Source organism: Mustela nigripes, chromosome 4 (assembly GCF_022355385.1).
Source record: "Mustela nigripes isolate SB6536 chromosome 4, MUSNIG.SB6536, whole genome shotgun sequence".
NCBI classification, from domain to species: domain Eukaryota; kingdom Metazoa; phylum Chordata; class Mammalia; order Carnivora; family Mustelidae; genus Mustela; species Mustela nigripes.
The window spans coordinates 5,399,334-5,409,252 of record NC_081560.1 but is presented as its reverse complement, the minus strand read 5'-3'; the positions used below and the strand labels follow the sequence as shown (position 1 = coordinate 5,409,252).

The window sequence follows — 9,919 nt, the reverse complement described above, 5'->3', positions numbered from 1 at the left end:
TGCGCGTTCACGGGGCCATCCTCCCCGAACATTCCCATCTTCCCAAACTGGAGCTCCGGACCGAGTTTGGAAAAGTCTCTCATTCCGCAGGTTTTCATGGAAACCCCATAGGGTTTCTTGGGGGGGGGATCCAACGTATGTATGTTGTTGGAGCAAGGACAGAGACGGGAGGCCTTCAGCAGAGACCGTGTCCCTCCGGTGAGTCCCCAAGGATGCAGGGGACAGCCGGGCCACCTGCAGGGGGTGGGGGAATGGGGCCCAGAGAACACCCCTGGGCAGGTCCCTGCAGGCTGGGAACATCTGCATCTTCAAAGGGAAAGCTTTTCTCCTGTGGTCTGACTGGGCCTGTCCCGTGGGGGGCGGGGGCGGGCCCGGGCTGCGGGGCGGAGGGCTGGCTCGGAGAAAGTCCCTGGCCCCCAAACCCCCAAACCGCAGCGTGGGGACAGAGGTATATGAGGCATGTGTGACTCTCCTCAGAAGGCAGCGGGCCTCCATCTACCAGCCCCCTGGACCGACTTCAGACAAATTACAGGCCTGCCCACAAGCACTTTGGTGGGAATCTTGTTTTTCCTCTTTCCTACAGAAAGCAGATTTGCTGACAGATTAGGGAGCAGGGGCTGGGGTGAGGGGAGGTCACCCAGGAGCACAAGCCCTTGGGGTGAAGCGTTAAATCACCCGTTAATGAGGCGCCGATATTCCTCAGTGTTGGGGAGAGGGGACAAGCTCAGGAAACCTCTGGAAGGCCTGGAAGGGCTGCTAGGCCTGCCCCTCCCCCACCCCAGGCTTCTGGAGGACTGGACCCGTGGGAGGGCTTCCTCAATCAGTTCTCACGTAATCCCTGGGAAAGGGGTGCTGTGGCCATCCCCATCGCACAGCAGGGGAAACTGAGGCATGGGGCAGTGACCTGTCTGGGGTCACATCATAGGGAGTACCGGCTCTTGGGGTTCCCCCACGATGGAGCTCCTTCTCCCTGCGTCCCAGTGTACTGGGTGACCTTGCACACGAGGCTTACTTCCAAGGACCCGTATTCATACAGCGCCTTCTCATGGCTTACTTGCTTGGTTTTGACAACTGTATACAGTTGGAACAACCGATAGGTTTGCACTCACTTCACAGGGCAGGACACCAAGGCCCGAGGCTGCTTGGTTTGCGTTATGGGCTCAAATGCGTGCCCCCCAGATTCCTAGGTCCTGACTGTCAGAACCTCAGAAGGTGTAATTAAGTTAAAATGAGGTAGTTCAGGTGCACCGAATCCAAAATGTCTAGTGTCCCCGTGCACAGCAGCACGCAGAGGGAGGGCCCTGTGAAGACACGCGGGGAAGATGGCCAAGGAGACAGGCCTCCGGAGAAATCCTCCCCATGGCCCCTTGACCGTGGACTTCCAGCCTCTGGACGGTGAGGAGCCCGCAGCGGTGGTGTTCGCGAGGGCAGCCGGAGCCGCTGGGCCGCTTCTCTCCCAGTTCACGCCGCGGGGGCAGAAGGCCGGTCCTGCTTCACCCCACATGCCCCGCTCCAGGGTGAGGATGCCCGCTTCCCCTCCTCCCCGTCACAGGGAGTGTGGATGAGGGCAGGGGACTGTGCTTGGAGCATGTGATTGCCACTGGGTGGGGTGACGCTTACTTTAAGGATGGTAAACCCGGCCTCAACCCGCAAACCTGTGGAGCAGGGTAGCAGGCTGGCTGGGGACAGGGAGGTCAGCCAGCTCTGGATTTGAATCCTGTCTGTGACCTCGGGAAGGTTGCTTAGACTGTCCCCCTGCTCGCAGAGGTGATGACAGGACTATTATCATCCTGGGATCAGTGTTCGTAATGAGGAACCTTGCACCTTGCAGAGCACGACGAACGCTCACTGGCCATCATCACCATCAGCAGGTAGAGGGGTGTGGGACCCTAGAAGCCTGGGGCCAGCTGGAACCCTAGACCCTCCTGTCCCAGACCTGGGGGCAGGTTTGAGGGACTGGCTGATCAGGGATGGGGTCCTAGCCGTGGGCAGGGCCCATAAGAGCAAAGACCAGTGTGGCGGACTTCACACAGAAAAGTTCTACCTCCCAGAACAAACTGGCGGAGAAATGAAAACAACTAGAGCATCATTTCCTACAAAGGCTCCTCCCGGCTCAGACCTGGTGACTGTGTGTTTAAATGTTCATTCGTTCGGGGCTTGAACAGGGGAACTGGTTTGCTGTCGGTTTGCGGTGGTTTCTTCAAGTTCATGATCTGAGCCTTTTCAGGAGGGAGGGTGTGCATGGAGGGTCTCCACGTGGTCTACCTCGGTCCCACAGTGCCCGGGACTCGGGCTCCACTCCGGGCTGCAGGAGGTGGACTGGGGCATGCGGGGTGCAGAGCGCACTCTCCGTAGACCCCAGTACAAATGGCAGGATGACGGCCTCCGCCCCATCCTGGGCAGGTGCACGGTTGCCCACAGTATAAACTCTGCTCAGACCCCACAGCAGACTCGTGGGGTCCCTACGCCTTTGCCACCAGATCTTGGCAGGTGTTACCCAGGGTGAACAGCGGGAGCTCTCGATGACTCACCTTCTCCACTGGACCTGGGGCTCGGGGCGGGGCATGGCAAACGGAGCAACTCCACCCTCACAGTCCACCTGGACTGTGGGGTTCAAGTTCTCTTCCACAGGAATCCTGAGGAAGTGGCCAGCCTGAAGGGGCCCTTCCTGGTGGGGACCCCTTTCCTCTACTGGGAAAAGGACGCAAGATGTGTGATAAGGAGGGGATGGGAGCCTGCGTGGCCGGTCAAGAGGCAAACTGGGGGTGGGCAGGGGACCCCAGGATCACAGAGTGTGGGGGGTTTGGAAAGCAGGACCGGGGGCTTGAGCCAATGGTCAGAATTCTTGGGAACAATTCATACTGCTGCGGTCCCCGATCCCTCCTCCAGTCAGGGGCCTCGGTCCAGGTGCCATGGGGAATAGACAGGCGTCTTTGGGACCCATCTCCATAAAAGTGTCCACGAGCCCAGTGGCCCTGAGTCCCCAGAAGCCCAGGCCACAGGAGAGGACCCATGTGGAAGGAGCATCTCCATCTCCATTTGAACAGCCAGAGTCAGTCCAGGCTGCACACCATTCTGGTGTGCAGGTGGGGCGGCGGGGGTGGGGGCTGCAGGAAGGGGGGAGTTACCCGTCCCACTTCTAGGGTCCAGCAGGTTCCCATCCTCTCATGGGGGAGGGGAGACCGGACACTGAAGTGTGGGTGGGGAAGTGTCTTGAGTAAGGACCCTCTTGTTCCTGGAAACCCCCCTACCTTCCAGGGCAGGCTCCTCCCTGACCCCCCCTCCGGGGCAGTGCTCCCTTCCATTGAACTCACCCCCCAACAGGATGGACCCGGTGTCCTGGAGAGGGCCCAGGCCACAAAGTGTTTCCATGGATTCACCCAGAGGGGAGAAAGGAGCCCAGCCCCTGGGTCTGCCCAGCCCCGGGAGCAGGCTGGGGACTGGAGTGATGCTCCACATTCCGGCTCCTTCCACGTCTCCTCCTCCATTCCGATCCGAGTCCACGTGTTCGAGCTTCTTCCAGGCCCCCGGTACAGGACGCAAAGGGCAATGTGTCTCTCAGGTCCGGCCCATCCTTCCAGAGGGGCCTTCCCAGGAAACCCCTAAGCCAAGATCAGCCAGAGAGGCAGACTCGTGAACCCTGGGTCAGGCTCTTGGCTGCGGAGAAGACCACATGGCCTGGCAGCCCCGAGTTGCTGAGTCAGGGAGAGGCAGAGCCAGGAGGGAGTGGCGGGCCCTTCCCCCACCCCCCCATTTCTCTCCCCTTCACCCTGGCTGGTCCAGGCTCCGGGCCAGAGGACCCCCTGAAGCTTGCTTGGGGACCACAGGCTCCCCCTTCCCCATTCAGAGCATGGGCTTTTCACAGTGAAAGGGAAGTGTTCGACTCCATAACGTTTAGATGCCTTCCAGCTCTCACGTTCCCCAGGGGGTGCCTCACAGCGCCCCCCTCCCCCCGCTGCTGTCCTTCTGGGCCCCCTAGGCCCCCCACGCTGTGTTGTGGTCGCCTCCTGCCCAGGGCCTGGGGGGGGGGGGCATCGGCTGCTCGGCGGCAGGGGGGGGCGGGAAATCACTCAGGCCAGCTCAGCTCTGGTTTCTCTGATTTTTATTCCCTAGGGTCTGAGCCCCAGGGGGGCTGGAAGGGGCTGCGCCCAGGCACGCCCGGGGCCTGCGGGCTGGAAGTAGTTAGAAGTAGTTGACCACTCTGCGGAGGGACTGGATGCGGGCGTTGTGGGCCTCCCAGTCGGAGCAGCTGCGGAAGTCCCCCCGCTCCACTAGGTACATGCGGCCCCGGTAGTTGGGCTCCTCGTACAGGACCCACCTGGTGTCAGAGGGAGGCCGCTGACCGCTGACCGCGGGCCGGCTGAGCGCAGGATCCCTCCCTTCCTGGCCCGGAGAGGAGACCTGCCCGCCCCCAGGGTCTGGCGCCAGAGAGGTGCAGAGGGGGGCAGGGAGCGGATCACAGCTGCCCCCCCCCCCCACAGGGACTCCCAGCCCACTTGTCACACCCGCCTTTCCTCAGCCAGGCCTCTCCTCCTCACTTCTGAGGCTCCCTTTCTGTTTCTCCACCCTGGGAAGTGAAGCGGGGCTACAGGCCTCGGATCTGGCTGCTGGGGTCCCTCGGGGCCCAGGCCGTGGGGTGCTCTGACTTAGCAGCTAACCCCTACCGTGGCCCTGAGAGTTCTTCCCCTCCCACCCCAAAGCTCTCTGCGGTTGATGGAACTTTCTCTCCACTGAGACACGCTCAGAAATTACAGCGCATCCGGCCCGAGGCCACACAGCCCCCTGAGTGAGTGAGTGAGTGAGTGAGTGAGTGAGTGAGTGGTCTGCTTGGGACAGCTTGCCCAGCAATCCCCTCTGCTGTCACCCCCTCTCCTGTCACCGTGGGGCCGTCTTCTCCATCCGGACTCCACCTCCGGTGCCTGGTGGGTCTACACGAGGGTCAGGAGTCAGGGAGGGCAGGAGAGGCCCCGGTGTGTGAGCTCCAGGGTCCTTCAGGGCCGACCTGGTTTATCCTGGCCTTCCACACCCCCTGGCTTCCCTGCGCCCTGACCTCCACTGGACCCCAACTGCCCCCCTCCCGTGCCCCCAATCTCCCCACACCCACGGGCTGGGCCTCCTCAATAAGCTTCTCCTCCTGGCCTTCCTTCTGTGACTTTGGGGCAGGAATGAGCAGGGAGAGGAAGGGAGCCGTGGGGTGGGGGTGGGGGGAGGAGGGGGCAAAGCCCACCCACGGCGCAGGGACTGTGCCCTTAGCCGGCAGGAAGTACCCTCTGGGACCCTCTGGGACCCTCTGTGTGTGGGGACAGGTCAATCCTGGGCTGACTCCGGAACCGAGCAGAGGGAACTCCTGAGTCTGCGAGGCAGTAGGGACACCTCCCGGAGGGCCCCATCACACCCTAGGAAGGCCCTGGAGGAGGTCACATCCAGACCTCCTGGCAGTTCCTCCTTGCCAAAGGCTTACTCTTTTCTCTCTCTCTCTCTCTCTAACTAATTAAAGTCACGGGAGGCAAAGGCGGAGAAGAGCAGAGCCTGGGTCCGAACGAAGGGCTGGGCACATGCAGCCGGTGAGGCTCCATCTCCTCTTGGGCAAATCGAGGCCTGTAGGAGACCCCGTGCCCCTGCGGTTGTAACTCTTAGCTCCTGCCTTCCCACTGTTTTTTCTCAAGAGGCCCCGAGGGTTCCCCGGTGGGTGCAGGGTTTCAGCGACGGTCTCAGGATGCAAAGGTGGATTTTGGCCTCCTGAGACACAAGCTGGCCGGCAGTTTTCCAGGCAAATGGTGGTTCTGGAATTCGACCCCCCAGATCCCCAACTACTGTCAACTTAGGGCAAACGGGGTTTCCGAGAGGCGGAGAAAGGCAGACGTGACGGAATGAATCCTGATGGAACCAGAATGACAGAGACGGTAGGAGAGGAGCAGGGCCGCCGGGGGCTCTGGGTCAGGCTGCCCCAGGGACAGGGGGTCCGGTTCTTCCTCGGGCTCAGCCACTCTCTTCATTTAGCCCCTCCCGTGACCACCCTCTTGAACCTGTTGTGGCCTTCCCTGACCCTAACCTCAGACACACAGGATCCCTAAGCTGCCAAGACGGGGGCCGTGATCCTGGGGGCCGAGCGGGGCTCTTCCGCAGACGGGATGGGGCTGAGGTCTCGGGGCCTCTCTGCTCTAGACCAGGGGCACCAACCTGAAGCCAAATGCCTGGCTGCAGTCCCAGCCGCACCACTCACAAGCGGGGCAAGGTCACCCTCTAGCCTCAGCTCGGGGCCCGGCATGGCTGAGCACGGTGGGTACACAGGCCGCCCACACCCAGCTGATGGAAGGAAGCAAGCGAGCAGGGGCCAACAGAAGCCAGGCTAGCCCGGGGTTTTGATGACCTTCCTGCAGGAGGGCAGACAAGATGACCTTCCTCTATGCCTGGGCCAAGCCTCCCCCACCTCCTGGCCACAGTCTGTCCACCAGGAGTGAGTGCCACCATGATGTCCATTTCCCTGGGAGGCCTGCGGGGTGGGGCTCTGCCCTCTGTGCTCGCCTGGGGTAGAGGAGGCAGCTGAGGGAGGGAATGGGCCTGGGGGGTGGGGGGCGCTGCCCACACTCGGCTTGTGCAGGGCCCCGCCAGCCTGTACTCACGCTCCGTCCCCGTACACCTTGATGGCGTTGACGCAGTTCTTGGACCAGCCCTGGCTCTGCAGGAAGGGGCAGTCTTCCTGGAACTCCAGGCACTGGCCGGTGAAGTTGCAGCCTTCGAAGATTTCCAGGCGGAAGTTCTCCCCATGCTGTGGGCCCCGCGGGAGCGGAGGGAGGAAAGAAGGCAAAAGGCACTGAGTCTCCCTCCCTACGCGGACACCCACGCGGCCAGGGACCCAAGAAGCCCTGGGCCGGGGCGGGCAGTGAGAGCCCGCCACCCCGGCACCAGCGTCAACAAGGCACTCCGCTTTTTCTGGTGCGTGGATGAAAAGGGTCTATTACTTTACAAACTTTTCCAAGCCCCTGAACCAGTCCAAGCTCTTCTTAAGTCAACTCAAGAATCCAAGGGTTAGAGAGGGCCAGATGGATGCCTGGGAGATAGTGGCCGTGCTCTGACCAGGACCCAGACCACTGGGTTTCCTTCTGGTGCTGGCACTGGGGAACCCCTGCCCCAGCTGCCCCAACGCATTCCTCTGCCCTTCATTTCCACCCTGGGGCTGCAGGCCAGGGGCAAGCCTTTATTTTTTTATTTTTTTATTTTAAGATTTTATTTATTTATTTGACAGAGAGAGATCACAAGTAGGCAGAGAGGCAGGCAGAGAGAGAGGAGGAAGCAGTCTCCCCGCTGAGCAGAGAGCCCGATGCGGGGCTCAATCCCAGGACCCTGGGATCACGACCTGAGCCGAAGGCAGATGCTTGAACCCAGTGAGCCACCCAAGCGCCCCCAGGGGCAAGCCTTTAAATGATAATATTTTACAAACTGTAATAGAACCTTTTATTAAAACATGAAGCCAAAAATCTAAAACAAATAACAGAAATCTCATTTGCTGAAATCCCTGCGGGCTCACTGTGATGACGGTATATAGGGCCCTAGAAGATTCTTTGCATTTCCAAAAGTCAGAGGAGGGCCAGCTCCCGACCAGCTCTGGGTGCGGCCGGGGATGGAGCCACATCACAGCTGGCCCCAAGGATAGCTCTTAGAAGAGCATTGGAAAAATACGCAGGATAGTTTTCACAGAAATCGCATTCTGCAAGACCCAGAGCCAGCCCTGTTAATTCCTGTTTCCAAATGTCTACAGCCTGGTGGAAATACTAAGAAAGCATTCTTAACAATTTGAGATGCCAAAGCCCAGCTGGTTTTATAACTCGGTAGAAGAGCAACCCCTCCCCCCACGCCCATGAGGCACCCTCCCGGGGCTTCCTTGGATGTTCACTGGCACCGCCTGGCCCCTACGTCCAGGGAAAGATCTTTCCCCAGACACATGGCTGAGATGCTGAGAGTCTGGTTCGGGAAGCAGCCATCTCCCTGATCATGTGGGCCTCCCAGTGGCTCAGCAGGCACTTGTAACTTGGGAGAATCCAAAAGAATGGGAATGCTGGGTCCTCGAACCTTACCCCCCCACCCCGTAAGGGCAGCTAGACACGAACATTCCTTCACCACGGGTAGGGACACCCCTCACGTCCAAAGTCTCTTGGAAAGTGCTCCAGGATGACCCGCACGAGTAGATAACGGGCCCAGATCAGCCTGGCTTTAGCTAAATTCTCCCCATCTGGTTGTAAATCCAAACTTCTAATATGGTTCCGTTCCATGCCTTCCCACACTCGGGTGTGTGTGTGGGGGGGAGGCGGGTCTGCATGGGGGCATCTCTCCATCTTCAACATCCAATGGCCTCGTCAGATCTTAAAGTTGGGAAGGCCGCGCTCCCAGATTTTTTTGTCCCACGTCTGAGCAGCACAGACCCTCGGGGGCTCCGGCAGGAAGCCCCTGGCCGGAGACCGACTCACCATCCCGATGGGGCGGCAGGAGCCCATGTGGTCGTTGTGGCCGTTCCAGCGGAGGAAGTCGGGGTAGTCCCCGTGCTCCAGGATGAACTGCTGGCCCCGGAAGTCGGGGTGATCGAAGCAGACCCAGGCACCGCTCTCCACCCGGATGGAGTTCACCCGGTTCATAAAGCCTCGGTCCTGGAAGTTGTCACAGTCCCCGTAGACCTCCAGCTTCCTCCCGGTGAAGTGCTTGCCCTCATAGAGGATGATCTAGAAAGGCCAGGTTAGAGGGCTCGAGGTCAGAGCGTTCTGTCCTTTCAGGCTTGGGAGCAAACACCTGGCGTCCAACACCCTCAACTAAACCCTGATTCCCAGGCTCGCCAACTCCGTTAGCAGGGTGAAGGAATGAAGGGAAGGCGGGTTGAGGTCAGACCCAGGACCTGGCCCTCCCCACGCCGGGAGGGGGGGGTCATGGTTGAGCAGATAAATTTCAATGGCTATCTGGGGGTAGGGACTCCCCTTCATCCCTGGGCCCATGTGAAAACAGGCTCTTTTCAAACGCCCACTGCATTTTTTAAAAAAGATTTTTATTTATTTATTTGACAGAGAGACAGAGATCACAAGTAGGCAGAGAGAGGGCAGAGAGAGAGGAGGAAGCAGGCTCCCTGCTGAGCAGAGAGCCCGATGCGGGACTCGATCCCAGGACCCTGAGATCATGACCTGAGTTGAAGGCAGAGGCTCCATCCACTGAGCCACCCAGGCGCCCCCCCCCAACTGTATTTTTTTTAAAAAGATTTATTTATTTGAAAGAGAGAGAGAGAGAGAGAGAGAGAGAGAGAATGCAGGAGCAGGGGGAGGGGCAGAGGGAGAAGCAGGTTCCCACCTGAGCAGGGAGTCTGATGTGGAGGGCTTGAGCCCAGGCTGAGCCGGAGGCAGACACTTCACCGACTGAGGCCCCCAGGCACCACCCCCACTGCATTTTTTCAACTTAGTCTTTGTTCGTTCGTTGTTAAATCATAACATCCAAGGAAGTGTTTTTAGAAGAAAGCATTTCACCCACAACTCCACCATCATAACCAAACACTGAATTTTCAGAAAGGTTCCAGGGACGGGGCCCCTTAGTGGGAAAGTCTGAGCGAGCGCAACAGAGACAAGTGAGGGCGCGGTGCAGGGCTTCATGGCTACCCGGGGGCATTTTCAACGTAACTCATCCTGTTGTTGGCTGGGCTCCTCCCCCCGTGTCAGGCTTGCGTCACAGCTGGAGCATCGCCAGCTCAGTGTTCGGTCCAGTGTCCTACGGCAGTACGGCGCTGACAGGTTCCCCTTGTCCCTAAACTACACAACAGGACCTCCCGGGTCCCGAAGTTCACTTTCTGCCACGGAGTGTGAAATTCAACCACACAATAACTCTTGGGGTTTCTAGAATTCCTCCTAGAAGGGCTCTGGCAAAGTACAAATAACGGTGCCTGGTGGCT

General features: G+C 59.6%; 1 protein-coding gene across 1 annotated transcript; it reads right to left on the bottom strand.

Annotated features, from left to right (window-relative positions):
- Positions 1-4,101: 4,101 nt before the first annotated feature.
- CRYGN (crystallin gamma N) lies at positions 4,102-9,544 on the bottom strand. Its single transcript, XM_059395553.1, has 4 exons — positions 9,328-9,544; positions 8,466-8,714; positions 6,624-6,769; positions 4,102-4,318 (listed from the first exon to the last, which is right to left on the bottom strand). The coding sequence occupies exons 1-4, from the start codon at positions 9,421-9,423 to the stop codon at positions 4,183-4,185; spliced, it is 627 nt and encodes a 208-aa protein (XP_059251536.1). The 5' UTR covers positions 9,424-9,544; the 3' UTR covers positions 4,102-4,182.
- Between the last annotated feature and the right edge of the window lie 375 nt (positions 9,545-9,919).

What these genes read in the sequence shown, in the direction of transcription:
- CRYGN (XM_059395553.1), bottom strand. Translation starts at nt 9,423, where the DNA reads ATGCAGTGGGGGTGGTGCCTGGGGGCCTCAGTCGGTGAAGTGTCTGCC. An exon ending in CCTGCCGCCCCATCGGGATG is followed by an intron (nt 6,770 to 8,465) that starts GTGAGTCGGTCT and finishes CGGGGCCCACAG; the next exon opens with CATGGGGAGAACTTCCGCCT. An exon ending in AAGGTGTACGGGGACGGAGC is followed by an intron (nt 4,319 to 6,623) that starts GTGAGTACAGGC and finishes CTCTGACACCAG; the next exon opens with GTGGGTCCTGTACGAGGAGC.